The 16077-nt window shown below is 47.6% G+C and overlaps 1 protein-coding gene across 3 annotated transcripts; it reads left to right on the top strand.

Annotated features, from left to right (window-relative positions):
• Nucleotides 1-220: 220 nt before the first annotated feature.
• Nucleotides 221-15826, top strand: METTL6 (methyltransferase 6, tRNA N3-cytidine). 3 transcript variants are annotated; one of them, XM_056129858.1, is made up of 6 exons: nt 221-310; nt 3361-3717; nt 4648-4782; nt 9529-9699; nt 14574-14715; nt 15514-15826. In XM_056129858.1, the coding sequence occupies exons 2-6, from the start codon at nt 3493-3495 to the stop codon at nt 15678-15680; spliced, it is 840 nt and encodes a 279-aa protein (XP_055985833.1). In that variant the 5' UTR covers nt 221-310; nt 3361-3492; the 3' UTR covers nt 15681-15826. The 3 variants fall into 3 exon arrangements, with proteins under 3 accessions (XP_055985833.1, XP_055985832.1, XP_055985831.1); XM_056129857.1 differs by having other exon boundaries at nt 280-372; nt 9532-9699; XM_056129856.1 differs by having other exon boundaries at nt 280-372.
• The last annotated feature ends 251 nt before the right edge of the window (nt 15827-16077 follow it).

Genomic DNA, 16077 nt, shown 5'->3' with positions numbered 1-16077 from the left:
ACTGCCCAGCCGGCGCCCTAGCCGGGACCGGAAGCCAGTGCTCGCGGCCGCGGGGTGCGGGGAACCGCGGGGGGGAAGGAAGGGGGGGGAGAAGAAGCTCGGCCGCGCGACTTCCGGCGTGGGGGCGGGGCTTCTGGGAGTGTGGCGGAAGTGGTGGGGGGCGGTGTCGCAGCCAAACCATTCCGCCCCCTCCAGCCTCGCTTCCGGGTGCTCCGGTGTTCTGGTGGCGGCAGCGGCGGACGCGGCCCGGTTCCGTTGCCACGGCATGAACCCGGCTAAGGGATGAGTGCGGTGGGCTCTGTCCCGCAAGGTGAGACCAGGAAGGGGAACCCACGACGATGAGCCTGGAGTGCGGCGGGTCGTTGAATGCATGTAGGTCATAGAGTCCCCTGGGTCCTTCCGCCGAGCGTCTCTACTGGGTCTCTTGCTCGGTCCTTGGAAAGCGAAGCCCCCTCTGGTTCGTGTGACCACGACCACCCTTCATGTGTGCCCTCAGAGACGGGCATCGTCTCCCCGGAAGAGTCTCCAACCCTTGGGGACCGGTGACCCCACTGTTCATACATCTCCCACTTCCCAGTTGGGGCACCTGTGGTGGTGGTGTTTTTTTTTTTTATTTAAAGTTCTATTTTTTTTTGCTCGAGCGGGCCCAGTAACGTCTCCATCGTTAGACTTGTTGTTACTGTGTTTGGCATGTCGAATACGTCATGGGTAGCTTGCCAGGCTCTGCGGTGCGGGCGAGATACTCTCGGTGGCTTGCCGGGCTCTCCGAGAGGGGCGGAGGAATCGAACTCTGGTCGGCCATGTTGGCTGCGTGCAAGGCAAACGCCCTACTGCTATGCTATCGTTCATATATATAAAGTTGTTCATAGTAATTTATTACATTTGATATTCCAGCAACCAATCCCACCACCATTACACCTTCCCACTACCATTATTTTGAATTTTCCCAACCACCACCCAGGCCAGTCCTAAATAATTTATTTTGTATGGCATATTTTGAATAATTCACTAAAAATGATCAGAAGAGGTTTCTTTAGAAGAAAGTGTGTGACTATTGTTATATCTCATCCTGGAGCCATTTAGGCCTTGTGTACGAGATTATTAATGTGTTGTTGCAGGTTGAACCTTGTGTGCTGGTATTTTTTTTTAATCAAGATTAGTTGCCTTCTACATTACATCCCATTCAATGTGGTATGCTACTCCTGGTACAGCAGTGGTGTAGAGTATGAGATGTCTTGCTCCAGGAATTCTAAACTTTTGAATGGGGTGTCACAGCTGGAGTTATTTTAATTAATTTATTTATTTATAAATAAAAAAAATCCAGCATTCAGGTGTTACACCCACCAACTGCCTCGTGTGCCGTGTATTCCCATCAACGGCTAAGACCCAGAGACTATAAAACCCAGCTCCTGGAAGTGCGGCCGCTTTTGTGGCCGCACAACGTCTTATTATCTAGTTCTTACTCTGGAGAACCTGGCAGGTTACCGAAAGTATCCTGCCCGCACAGCAGAGTCTGGCAAACTCCCCATGGCATATTCAATATGCCAAAAACCAGTAACAATGATGGGACTCATTCTCCTGACCCTGAAAGAGCCTCGAATGTGGCACTTTCTAAAATCTCAGGGCTAGGATAAAGGAACCGTTACTGGTGCCTGCTCCAAGAAATTGATGAGCAACCGGATGACAGTGATACAGTGATTTTTTTTTTTCGTGTAGGGGTACTGCTATTTATGCAGGCACTGATTAAGCTGATTGAAGTTGGCATGAACTCCAGTGGAGTTAAATTTTTAACTGGATGGTGACTTTGGAATCTGGAGGCATCTTTGCAGCTTGTTGATCTCTTCTGAGATTAAATTCGTGAATCTCTGGATCATGGCCGGTTAATGAATTTATATGGTGCCACAGGCAGTTTATGGGTGTGACTGCCAGCCTCCCGGAAGAACAGGGAGTTGGGGAAGAGGGGACTGCCCATTCAACTCCATGAGAGCCTGGGAGATTTGGGTCACAAAACCTGCATACCTGAGTTTTCCGACAGATTCATTCTCATGGATGAGGCTCATCCAGAGTCTGTGGAGATCCGCAGTGAGCACGGTGGTGATTGGATTCTGGAGGTTTTCGGGTTCTGTTTGGGTGGGTAGTGGGCTCACCTGCCCCTCCTCCCCCTCCAGGGTGCCTCAGATGAGACTCAGCTGGGCTCTGGGTCTGGTGGCATCTCTGCAGCTTGATGATCTGTTCTGAGATTTATGTGAGTCTCTGGATCATGGCTGGTTAATGGTGGTGATTTTTAAGTCAGGCCATTTGAAGAGGGGGACTGGAAGTGACCTAAGGACAGAGAGACAGGGGTCTTGGGCATTTGGGTGATGGTGAAGGTGCAGTGACTTTGTACATGAAAACCAGACATGTTAACACTGTTGTAACCACGTTACCTACACTGCGACAAGAAATAAAATTAAGTCAAATCGCCCTTTTACCCAGCACCGAAAATTAACATATTTGTAAAATGGCACAGGGTCTCCTGGCCATTTTGGGGAGTGTCTTTTTTCTAAGCATATAAACCGATTTATTGCGATCACGATTATGATCATCCTATTGTTCATTGATTGCCTCAAGCAGGCACCAGTAATGTCTCCTTCGTCCTAGCCCTGAGATATGCCATATTCACGGCTCTTTCAGGGTTAGGAGAATGAGACCCATCATTGTTACTGGTATTTGGCATATTGGGTATGCCATGGGGAGTTTGCCAGACTCTGCCTGTGGGCAGGTTACATTTGGTAGCCTGCCAGGTTGTCCAAAATAAGAATGAGATAATAAGATGTCCGGGAGCTGGATTTTATAGTCTCTGGGTCTTGGCCGTTGATGGGATTACACTGTGCCAGGGGCAGTTGGTGGATGTGACCCCTGCCTACTGGAAGATGGAGGATCTGGGTGGAGGATGCTCAGCCCCTATCCGAGCAGGCTTGGAGATCTCAGCCCCGGGACCCGCATGCCTTTGTTCCTCTGCATGCATGTGGAGAGTGGTCTCAGCATGGTTGTGGTTGGTTCTGGAGGTCTTTGGCTGCTGGAGCTCTGCTCGGGGTGGGGACGGAAACTCAACCCGCCCTCCTCCAAGGAGCGAGGACAGCCAGGCGCGGGGGCAGGGGACTCTGTGCTGTTCTCTCAGACTTTGGGGCCTGAAAGCCCTGTCCCCTTTTGTAAACCCACCCAAGGGAGGGACTCCTTTGGGTGGGCTTTGTGACCTCTTTGTTAGTGGGCGGGGTGAAGCCAAAGCCTCTCCAGTGATGAACAAGAACTCTTCTACCCAGGGTATTCTAGAACTGTCCTAGAATCACTAACAGGAATCTCACTCTCTTTCCTGCAAAGCACCAGGTGCCACATCAGCTGTACACCAACCCAGCTAAGAACTACCTCCAAGAACACACTGTCCGCTCTCAGATTGGGTTCCTTAGTTATGCATCTTCAGTGGTGTTGAATGACTTACCATCACATTGTAAGATGGTTTCTCTGCAAAGGAAAGAGCTGCAGGCACGGATTCTCAGCTCAGAAGAAGAGGAGAAACTGAAAAGAGACCAGATCGTAATATCTGATTTTAAACAGCAAAAGTTGGAGAAAGAGGCGCAGAAGAATTGGGATCTTTTTTACAAGAGAAATAGTACTAATTTTTTCAAAGATCGACACTGGACCACCAGAGAGTTTGAGGAGCTAAGATCGTGTAGGGAGGTAAGCTCATGATGCATCTCAATCAAGAGCTTCATCCTCTAAACCGTGAAAAGAGGGGTGCTTTCATGAATTCCCAAGGAGAGTGTGGAGAGTTTAGGAAACCCATAAAATTGTATCTTAGAAATAAACTGGTTTCAGGGTAGAGAGTACAAAGATAAAGGCACTTTCCTTGCATGCTGCCAATCCCCAAATCAGTTTGCTCCCCGGGGCACCACCATAGGTGACATCTGAGCACCACCAAGTGTGGCCCCAAAATTAAGGACAAAAAGAAAGTGATTTCAAGTACTTTTAGCAGTTCCTTGATTGCACAGTCTAGTGGGCATTTACTCTTTCTTTAAAGGTCATCTGTAAATCATCTGTCATCTGTTAGTTTCATTTATAGTAACAGTGATAAGCACCTTCCCATGGCCCTTTTCTAGAATTTGACACTAATGCTACAATTTAATCCTTCCAATAATATTGTGAAAGGGCTGGAGAGATAGCACAGTGGGTAGGGCGTTTGCCTTGCACGCGACCGGCCCGCGTTTGATTCCCAGCATCCCATATGGTCCCCTGAGCACCGCCAAGAGTAATTCCTGGATGCAGAGGCAGGAGTGACCCCTGTGAATCGCCGGGTGTGACCCAAAAAGGAAAAAAAAACCAATAATATTGTGAAGCAGGCTTTGTATGAGCCCCACTTGCAGATGATACAAATGCAAGGCTGTTGAAGTGGTTTGCCCCAGGACAGGACCAGGCGAGGAGAGGGTTCTGCAAGGGTTTTGCTGCAGATACAGTTCTCTTTTCTGTTTTCTCCACATGCAGCTTTCCAGCTGGTGACTGATACATGAGCTATCAACATTAGCTTGTATATTGTAGCGTTCATATTCTGGACCTTTTTGTTTGTTTGGTTTCTTCACATACAAGTGTATACTTTGAATTCTCTTTGTTCAGTTTGCAGATCAAAAGTTGATTATACTTGAAGCTGGCTGTGGTGTTGGTAATTGTTTATTCCCTCTTTTGGAAGAAGATCCCAATATCTTTGCCTATGCCTGTGATTTTTCTCCAAGAGCAGTAGAGTATGTCAAGGTTGGTGCCCACCCCTGTATTCTGTTCTGTTTCAGTTGTTTTTGTATTTATTAGACATGTTTCATCTGACCACCAAACCCACCTGACCTTTTCCTCTTCATGAACTTAAGTAATGATGGTCACTTGGAGAGTAGTTTTCTTGTTACGTACGTAAGATATTTAGAAACAGGTGGCCTGGAGTGATAGTGTGTACAGTTGGTAAGGCACTCGCCTTGCACCCTGGGAACCCCTTTTAGATATGTAGTCCCCCAACATCCACCAGGAGTAAGTCTTGTTATTTCTTGAAATCATTTCTAAATTTTGATCTAATAAATAGGGTTAATGTCATAAACATTGTACACGTGCTCTCCAGAATTTGTGTATGCTTTTCTGTATGATAAATAATGGAAGAAGTAGAATTTCTTGGTGAAAGAGCATGCATAGTTAAATTTTCTTAATGCCATTTCCTTCTAAGAGAAAAGCCATTCCACATTTGGTATTGGGCATTTTAGTTTTCCCCCAGCCTATGGACAAAAAACAAAAAAAGGAGAAAAGAAAAGGAAAAAACAAAGCCTTCCAGGTCTTGTTTATCTTATTTCTTTTATCCAGTAAGATTAAGGTCACTGTAATACGAAGATAAGCATGTTTTTCTCCTAGTTATGACTTGCTTTATTCTGTACGTGTGTATATGCATACACACACATAGACGTCTGTAGAAAGAGCCTACTGTGTGCCAGGCATTCCAAGCTCTAGGGTGGAAGGGGGAAGAGAATAGACAAGTCTCCATGCACGCAGACTTTATTGTCATAGGAATTATCTGTTCAACCCATTTTCCCTGTCGTTTCTCTTGCCTTAGTAAGATATGGTCTAGGCATTCTATTTGTTTCAAACATTTTTTCTAGTTAACTCAACATTGTTTTATGGTCTTTTATGACAGGGTTTAAGTTTGGCCAGTTTATTGATTTTTGCCATATTGTGGGTTTTGTCCTGTATAACTGTTTTCTCTTTGCCTTTTCTGTCTGTGTACTTCTTGTTGTAGGTTACCAACTTCTCCCTAGTCAGTAAACATTTATCCCAATGAGCCTCTTAAAAGCATTCTTCATTTTATTTTTTGGTTTTTGGGCCACCCCCAGCTACGCTCTGGGCTGACTCCTGGTTCTGTGCTCAGGGATCACTCCTGGAGGGCTTGAGGGACCCTATGGGGTGCCAGGAATTGGAGCTGGGTCTGCTGCGTGCAAGGCAAACACCCTGCCTGCTGTACTATCGTTCCGGCCCTACATTCTTCATTTGTTATTAATTTCTTCTTTTTGGCATTTCCAGGTGAGTCTGGACATTACCTGTCCGACCTCACTTATCTACCCTGATTACATATTGTTCCTGCAAATGTCCTGACTTTTAGTCCCAGCCCAGGTATCACCTCTGAATCTGGCCCCGATGATTGCTTTGTCTCTTCACAGTTGGCTTTTTCTTGCCTTTGGGTATGCCTTATGCGTTTCTGAGCATGGCTCTGTTACATAGGGCCTGTCAGTACACGTTGAAGATCACTGAGGCAATGAGTGTAATAATCTGGCCGGGAGGTTGTCATGGTTACCTGTGAGCTTGGTCATCACTCTGTGTGCCAGAGGCATGGACTCCTCCTCCAGTGACTATTTTTCTCTCTCCACTTGGCTTTGGCTCTTCCCTTTGTGCTTTTGTATCACCCTCCCAGTTGCAGTTCATTTTTTATGGGAGGGGATTATTTTCTAAAATTCTGAATTTTGAGGGTGGAGCCATAGAATAGCTTTGCCTTGCACCCGATGGACCTGTGTCCTATCCCCAGCATCTCTTACAGACTCCCAAGCACTGCCAGGAGTAATTCCTGAGCCCAGAGCCACGAGTAAGTCCTATGCACCACCGGATATGGCCCCCAAACAAAAATAATAAAATAAAAATATGAATTTTAAGTAGTTTTTGGTCTGCGGGTTTTGGACTTTGTTTTGCCAGTGTGTCCGACTCACTGTACTATTACTGTGGCTCAGTTTGTTTTTGTTTTGTTTTGTTTTTAAATAGGGATCATTCCAGGCAGTGTTCAGGCCCCCTGGTACTTGGGCCTGTCTGGTACTCGGGACCATCAGGGCCTTCCCTCTCAGTGCTCAGGTTGCTTTTTAGGTCTGCATAGCTGGGCCTATGTCTCAGGGATTAAGTCTGTACTGGTCTGTTTGCCACTCCAGGAAGGGCAGTTCCTCTCCTATTCTTTCCCTAGCTAGAGAAGGAGTAAGAAACCGGTCTCTTCCTCCTAAGCCCTGTGGCCATTCTCCCAAAGGTTCTTAGGTTCCTTACAGGGATGAGAGTGGCCAGCTCCAGCCTGGGCACCTCCTTCCTGAGAGCTCGGGGATTCTGCCAGGAACACCGGTGAGAGGATGAGGACCCTCAGATCTGGGTCCCTGGGCCACCTGCACACGGCCCCACTCATATGGCCCCTGAGGGCCCGCCAGCTTTCTGTTCTCTTCCCTCAGCCTCAGAAAAGCAGATGTCTTGGTCCCGTTTCTCCCAGAATTTGAGATGACTGTTCTTTGATTTCTGTTTTCTGTTGGGCTCACAAAAGAAGTTCTTCTGTACTGTTTCTCCCAGAATTTGAGATGACTTTTCTTTGATTTCTGTTTTCTGTTGGGCTCACAAAAGAAGTTCTTCTGTACCGTTTGTCCAGTTTTTTTTTCCTTGTTGAAAGGATGGGAACATCTTTCCATACCGTCTTTTCATCTGAGCTGAACCCAGACGTCTTTTCATTATGCATTGGCCGCTTGTCCTGCATTACCATGAATGAAGTGAGTGTTCCAACACAGTAAATCGAGAAATTAATTTTTCTTCCATTACAATAGTCCAGGCTGGAGTGATAGCACAGCAGGTAGGGTGTTTACCTTGCACGCGGCTAGCCTGGGTTCGATTCCTCTGTCCCTCTCGGAGAGCCCAGCTAGCTACCGAGAGTATTCCACCCACACAGCAGAGCCTGCCAAGCTCCCCGTGGCATATTTGATATGCCAAAGACAGTAACAACAAGTCTCACAATGGAGACGTTACTGGTGCCTGCTTGAACAAATCAATGAACAATGGGAGGACAGTGCCACAGTGCTACAATTGTAACTTTATTTTTTACTTTTTTTAATCTACCTTTATTATTTCATCTGTATCACTCTTGTCCTGTATAATTCTGGGATCTTTTATATGCCCAGGTCTATTTGGGCTTCTATTCAGTCTCAGTGATTTGTTTGTCCTTATTCTCATATTCTCAAGCCGCATTATTTTAATACTTCATTCTGTGATTTGTTTTTATGTCTAGTAGTAAACCGCCTTCATTGGTTTTTAATTATCTATAAATATTTCTACTGTGAAATGAATTAGAGTCATCTTGTCAAATTTTGGGCGAGAGCGATAGCACAGCAGGTAGGGCATTTGCTTTGCATGTGGCCGACACGGCCAACCCCAGTTCAATTTCTCTGCCCCTCTCGGAGAGCCCAGAAAGCTATTGAGAGTATCACACCCGCATGGCAAAGCCTGGCAACCTACCCATGATGTATTCGATATGCCAAACACAGTAACAAGTCTCACAATGTTACTGGTCCTGCTCTAGAACATTGATGAACAACGTGAGGACAGTGACAGTGTCAAATTTGAGAAATCTGTTGTGATTTGGTTGAGATTCCACTGGATTTACAAGTGAAATCTTGGGAAAATTGACATCTTTTTAATATTGTCTCTTCCCATCCATTAAACTTCCTATTTACATGGAAGAGCATTTTACTTTTTTTTTTTCCGATGGAGCTGGAATGGTAGCACAGCGGTAGGGTGTTTTCCTTGTATGCAGCTGACCCGGCTGACCATAGTTCAATTCCTCCGCCCCTCTCGGAGAGCCCCGCAAGCTACCGAGAGTATCTCGCCCGCACGGCAAAACCTGGCAAGCTCCCTGTGACGTATTCGATATGCCAAACACAGTAACAAGTCTCACAATAGAGACGTTACTGGGCCCGCTCGAGCAAATCAATGAACAACGGGAGGACAGTGCTACAGTGCTTTTTTTCCATGACACTCTTATACTTGGTCCAGCCCCATCAACCAGAATGGACCACATACCTAGTCTTATGTAGCTTGCTGTATTGGTGTGGGATACACACTCCAGAACTCTGTGGCCCTCCTAATAAGGGCTGCTGAAAGATCTTCTCGTGGGATTTAGGTTGGTAGTGGGAGAGTCAAAGGAGGATTGAGTAAGCTAGGCTGGATCTGGGTTATCATCACTCTGGGAACAAGTGCTTCTCTCACATGTTTAGTTTTGAATGTGTGATGACCTTGTTCTCTCATCAGTTGGAATAATTTATTAAAGGCCAGAGCAATAGCTCAGTGAGATAGAGCATGTGATTTGAATCCTGTTAAGCTCCTGGCACCTCAGGAACCCCCAAGTACCACCAGGAGGCAACCCCTGAGCATGGAGCTGGGAGTAGCCTCTGTATATCACCAGCATGGCCCAAGACATACACACACACACACACACACACACACACACACACACACACACTCACCGGTTAAAATGAAATAGACTTGCTCCTCCTGGCAATATTGGACATTACCTCCCTCAACAACCGGTTCATTTCTCACTTTCCCTAGGAATGAAGTGTTGGTTCCCTTCTCTGCTGCAGAGTGCAGGTGGAAATCGCATCTCCCTGTGCTGCCGTGTTTTACTCTTTGTGTCAGTATGGAAGCTGAGTTCAGATTCTTTCGTGGTTTCCCCTTCTGTAGCAGAATCCTCTCTACAGCACCGAAAGATGCAGGGCATTCCACTGTGACCTGACGAAAGACGACCTTCTGGAGCACGTCCCCCCGGATTCAGTGGATGTGGTTACGCTGATATTTGTGCTCTCAGCTGTGCACCCAGAGAAGATGCCCCGTGTCTTACAGAACATTTACAAGGTCAGTGATGGAGCCTGTGCGTGAAAGCTGAGCTTCCTAGTTTTGCTTCTCTTCCCTCCAGCCACCTCATTGGGCTGTGTCGGTTCTCTGGCATCCAATAACCATGTCAGTTCTGATGTGTGTGGTGGCCTCCACCACTCTTCAGAGTGTGACCAGAGTGTCCACTGTCACCGAGTCTTTGGGGCTGCTGCACACTCCTGGCTCAGGAGCACTGCCAGGAGGGACAGTGTCTGCTGGCCAGGCCACCTTCCCACATGGCCCAGAGCCTGGCCCTTGAGCCTGTTCTGTTCCTTGTAATGTGCTGAGATGCTGGTCCTCAAAGTATTGCCACACTGCTTTCAGTTTTCTGCTTATTTCTTCCCTTCCCCCAGGGATGAGGGCTGACGAGGAACTTTGTGGACTGCCAGTTGGGTAAAGAGGAAAGTGTGAGGTAAAGGAGTAAAGATTCTGATTTGACAGTCCAGATGAGGGTGAAGGATTATTCCAAAGGGGATTGGTGTTGAAAAGATAGGATGGCAGAGAGTGATTTGTGATGAGTGACTTGTAGTAGGTGTTAAGGAGGTGTTAGAAGTTCCCAAGGAGGGAGTCATTTAGGTGGAGGGAAAGATCTTCAGAAGAGAGAAACTCAACTCTTGAAGAAGTCAGTGTATTTGGAAGGATAAGCAATCCGTGTCCAGTGACCTGCCCCAAATTGAGAATGGCTTAATGAGGAAAAGAGGAAACCGAAAGGTCCTTCACTTTGAAATGTCGGGAAATGACCGTGGAACTAAGAGGGGATGGCAGGAAAGGGATAGTGGTGATGTGACCTGTAGATCAGAGGTTCAGAGTCGGAGAATTAAGGGAGGAGCGAGGAGAATGCTGGAAAGGAGAAGTGAGGAACCAGGAGCTCAGCTCTAAGCGTGGTGATGCCGGGCAGTTAGAGAAAAGAGTTGAAATCTCAAGTTCCAGGGAAAGTGTCCTCAGGGACTGTCTGGTATCTGTTAGCACTGGTGGGTGACAGGGACATTCAGAAAAGGCTGTGGACACCCAGCATGTCACTGATGGAGTGTTCTGGCCCTTCGGGACTCTTGGGAACTTTGGAGATCGGGTTGCTCACTCTCGATACCTGAGTTTCACATTAGCCACAGTCCTCTGAGTTAGCACAGAAAGACAAGAAAGGAAATAGAAGATTTTGTTTCTTTTGGAAATAGAAGATTTAAAGGTGAGGGGGAAAAAAAAGCTTGAAAAAGTGGCCGGATTTAAAACTGAGATATCAAAGTGTAATACAATGGGACTTTAAAAAGGAAATGTTTTAAACAGCACCAGTGGAATGTCTTAGAAAATTTCAAGGATATGTGTGCAGGCTGAGGAGCAAGATCCCTGGGTTGGCTGAGCTCAGATTTTTATACAGAGCCCCAGTTTGCACCCTGGCACTGCAGAGACTCCTGAGCACTGCCCGGTGTGACCCAAAAGCCAGGTCCCGACCTCTATGGACATTTGCTCTATGACCCAGGTGACATTGCGGGTCACTGAGAAGAGTTTTCGGAGGGGATGGGGACCACTAATCCCTGTGGGAGAAGAAGAGATCGTGTCGATGCTTCACATCCTGTGCAGAAGTTGTTCTCTGGTGAATGACTTCTCTGGAAAGGTAAAAGTAGAATCTGCAGGAGAAAATCTCAATAACTTGAGAGTGGGGAACATTTTCTCAAAGACGACACTTCCTCAAAGTGTCCTAAGCATAAAGATGTCAATCTTTATGGACCAAGAGTTTCTCTTCTTCAAAAGATGATATAGAACATTTTTTTTAATGGGAGCAGAAGAAGAGGAAGCCTAGTGGACACCTAGAAGGACATGGACACATGGGGAGTCTCAGGCATGGGAACACAGTGATATGGTAACTGTCAAAACCATAGTGTCAACACGTTTATTCACCTGTGATCTAACTACAGGAGTTTTAAAAAGTTTAAAGGTGAATTTGAACAAAAGTAATTTAAAATCTTTACAACTCAGGGACTGGAGAGATAGTGCAGGGGTTAAGGTACTTGCCTTGCATGTGGCCGACCCCATTTCTGTCTCCGATACCACATAGGGTCCCCTGCATGCTGCCAGGAGTAAGCCCAGAGCACCATCAGGTATGGCACCCCAAACCAAAAAATCTTTACAACCGACAAAATGTCAATACCCAAGATATATAAGGAATTCCTCTGTGTCAATAAGAAAGAGAAATGAATGAAAAACAGACACAAATAGTCAAAATATAGAAGTGAACACATAAAATGAACACATGACTATTGATGTTATTAGAAAAAACTCATTAATCTGAGAAATGTAAAATAAAACTATAATGAGATATCATTTGACTGAAAAATTAAGTCTGACATAGCCAGGTATTTATGAGGATATACCTATTTTTCATCTACATGGAAATTAGAATATATTGTCTACTGTTGTTCTCATATATAAATAAATGCATACCTAGGTATAGGATGTTATACTAAAGAAGTGAAAACCTTGGTCCACTGTCCTCATCCATACGGGGCTTCGTCTGACCTTCCTTTTGAAACACATTCCCTATCAGTGATGCTTTTGGAAAAGAAATATAGGGGCTACATTCCTAAGTGCTGGGAGAGGGTCCCACTCCCAGTGACGTCCAGTTTGGTTGGGTGACCTGCAACCAGGGTGGCAGCTGGTGGTATTTGGGGGTACCTGCAGTGCCGGGAATTGGCCCAGCCCTAGCATCACCCCATGCCCAAGCTTTCCTCTTTGAACACTGCAGTAGGATTACCTTTTCTCAGAGGGACCGGTTTGGTCATTTGAATCCTTTGTCAGGACATGACCAGAGCAGTGAGACACCGTCAGGTAACCCTGGCTGCCTTGCTCGAACCATCACGGCACTTAGCTGCAGTTGGTGTAGTTACTTCAGGATGGTGCAGAGATTCAAAGGCCACAGAATGTTAGGCCAAAGGGCGGCCTTCAGGTTGAATGCCCTCACTAGTTTTGGAAAAAAACAGCAAAATGAAGAAACCAGTTTCACAATCATGATCACAATCATCCTGTTGTTCGTTGATTGCCTCGAGCAGGTACCAGTAACGTCTCCTTTGCCCTAGCCCTGAGATTTTTAAAAGTTCCATATTCAAGGCTCTTTCAGGGTTAGAAGAATGAGACCCATCATTATTACTGGTATTTGGCATATTGGGTACACCACGGGGAGTTTGCCAGACTCTGCTGTGTGGGCAGGTTACATTCAGTAGCCTGCCAGGTTGTCCAAAGTAAGAATGAGATAATAAGATGTTGCGCAGCCGCGAATGCGGCCACGCACTTCCGGGAGCTGGGTTTTATAGTCTGTGGGTCTTGGCCATTGATGGGATTACACAGCGGGGGGTGCGGGGGGCCAGTTGGTGGGGTGACCCCTGCCTACTGGAAGATGGAGGATCTGAGTTGAGAAACCAGTTTATCCCCAGAAATTCTGGACGTCAGGCCCCAGAACTGAGCCCACTGTCTGTAAAGTGAGTGTAAGACACCTAATCCCCACCCCTCCAGTGAGGAACGTGCCCCAGAGAAATGTCTGCTAACTGCATCATGCCCTAGTCCCAGGAGGCATGCTGGTGTTGCAATGGTTACTTTACAGATGGGAAGGTGAACTTATTTACTCCACTAGTTAATGGAAGAAGCAGGATTGAGTCTGCGCGGGCTCTCTGCTGGCCATCAGTGAAAACTAAGCTTCACCCCCAGGGTCTCGAGTCCCCCATTCCCCACTATTCCCTCTTAAAACTAAGTGTTTCTGCTCAAGATCGGAATGCTTTCTCCAGCAGACTCTGCTGACAGTAGTTGCAAGGTACCTGAAGCTTGCCAATTGGGAAACACATCTCAAACTGGGAAGTATTGGGAATTACCTTTCAGAGTCTGCTCAGGATGAGGAGGAGCCTAACACCCAAAATCTATGCAACATCTAGCATGTGTCTTAAGTGTTTCTGACGTGATGATCAGAATAAGATTGACCAGACTGATAGAACGCGTGCATCCTTCGGGGTCCCCTCCAACTCAGGAGAGTGGTGGGTTGAAAGCATTTCCACACAAAAAGCAGGAAGATTTCTTTCACTGGTTTTGTCCTGCAAAATTGCTCATACAACTACTCTGCTTTGCACAGCGGGGTCGGTTAGCCCCCATCCTGCTGGTCTTGAGACATCTCTGTGAATGGTAGTTCTGAATGGCTTTCTACGTGGGGCTCCCCTGGGCCTCCCCCTGCCCCCTTTCCGCCACGGTTCCTCTCCCCTGCCTCTCACAGGGCCCGGATTGCCCTGCATGGATGCCCTCGACCTGGGTGGGTCTTGGCTTCTTCTTATCTGTTGTGGGGTCCTGGATGTGTCCCTGGCCACGTTTCTCCCCAGCCCTCTGGGGGCAGAGAGAGACACCTTCCTCCCCTAGTTTGAACAAGGCCCTGTGGCAAATGTCGAGTGGGCTGCAGAGGGCCAGGCCTGATTACGGTGTGTGTTCTGGCCAGCTACAGCAGAGTGAGAACGGGAAGGATGTGCAGTCAAAATCAGTGTCCCAGCCACGAGGCCGGGATTTTCTCAGAGGCAGTTGGACCACAGGCTCCTGCGCTCCCGTGAGGGCCCGTGTTGGGAGAAGGAGCTTGACGCCATGTGGACACTGTGTTGACCTTTCCTGCACATGCTGGGTGGCACCTCTCCTCTGTCCCAGGTCTGTGCCCATGTGGGATTGCCACCTTCCGTGAAAGCTTCAGGAACTGGCCAATCGCCTTGTGGGGGGCTGCCCGTGTGCCCCTCTCTGGCTCACACATCCCTGTCTTCTTATCAAAGATTGTACTTCATGCAACGCCTCCTTTCTCTGGATTCCTAGGGTTACGTGGCAATCTGCTTGCTTCTGTCTCGTAGGTACTGAAACCAGGTAAAAGTGTGTTGTTTCGCGACTATGGGCTCAATGACCACGCCATGCTCAGGTTTAAAGCCGGCAGCAAGCTTGGAGAGAATTTCTACGTGCGCCAGGACGGAACCAGATCATATTTTTTCACCGCCGGTAAAGGGACAGCCTTCACTCTCACCTTCCCCTCCTTCCTCCCGGTAGCATCGAGAGCTGCTGGGCTGGGGGGTGGTGGGGGGACCTGCTGCCCTTTGCTCACCGCCCCATACCCCAGGCCCTGGACCTCAGACCCCAGGCCCACCTGCATGGCCTTTGCCCAGGAGCACATCAGCTCCCCCGGGGATTGCATTTGCTCCAAGGAGCCAAGGGAACAAATTAGAAACTTCTGGGTTCAAACAAAAGTAGCACTGTAGCACTGTCCTCCCATTGTTCATCAATTTGCTCGAGTGGGCACCAGTAACATCTCCATTGTGAGACTTGTTGTTACTGTGTTTGGCATATTGAATACGCCACAGGGAGCTGGCCAGGCTCTGCCGTGCGGGTGGGGTGGGATACTTTGGGTAGCTTGCTGGGCTCTCTGAAAGGGACGGAGGAATCGAACCCGGGTTGGCCATGTGCAAGGCAAAAATGCCCTACCCGCTGTGCTATTGCTACAGCCCTAACCCAAAGTAAAGCAAGTAAAATCCATGTGATGCCCTGAGATGTCTTTCCTGGTCCAAAAGGCCAGACACCTCTTTCTGTGGAAGCAGCAGGGCGTGGGGGGTGTGGAGAGATAGCTCAGTGGGCTGGAGCATGTGTTTTGCATGCATCAGCCCCGGGTTCCCATCCCATGGCCCTCTAAGCACTTCTAGGAACAGCCCCCGAGCACAGGACCCGGGAGTACCTCCTGAGCACCGCCAGGTATGACTCCGAACAAACAAGTCCTGACCATGGTTGACCCTTTCTGTCTTACAGAATTCCTGGCGCGACTCTTCAGGGATGCAGGTTATGAAGAAGTGGTGAACGAGTACATGCTTCGGGAGACCGTGAATAAGAAGGAAGGCCTGTGTGTCCCCAGAGTTTTCCTACAGAGCAAGTTCCAGAAGACGCTGAAGAACCCCCCTCACTCCCAAGACCCCTGAATCCCAAGTCTGAACCTTTCGCAGGGCTGAGGTGGTGCCTTCCCTTGAGATGTTGAAAGTCACTCTCGAGTTGAATATTTTTTTATATTGTAATTCTTGAAATGAATGTATGTGATTTTTTTGTATTATTAAATATCAAGCAAATGTATCTGTCCCAGAAAGCCAAATAAAATTCTGCGGCCGTAGAAAGAAAGAAGTTGAGTGGTGGGGCTCAGGGATGCATCATGAGGGCATTGAGCTTCACAACCTTGCATCCTGGGGAAGGAATGTCTGGGGCCCCTGAGCTGGGCCATTGCAGTTTCCAGAGGAGTTGAAAGGGCAGAGTTGGTAAGAGAATGCCCCCACCTCCCCCGCGCCGTCTTTTTGGTCCGTTGCTTTGTATATTTTCTGCCCTAAT

The sequence above is a fragment of the Sorex fumeus genome, unplaced genomic scaffold (assembly GCF_029834395.1).
Source record: "Sorex fumeus unplaced genomic scaffold, SorFum_2.1 ptg000072l, whole genome shotgun sequence".
Lineage (NCBI taxonomy): Eukaryota > Metazoa > Chordata > Mammalia > Eulipotyphla > Soricidae > Sorex > Sorex fumeus.
This window is presented reverse-complemented; position numbering and strand designations above follow the sequence as displayed.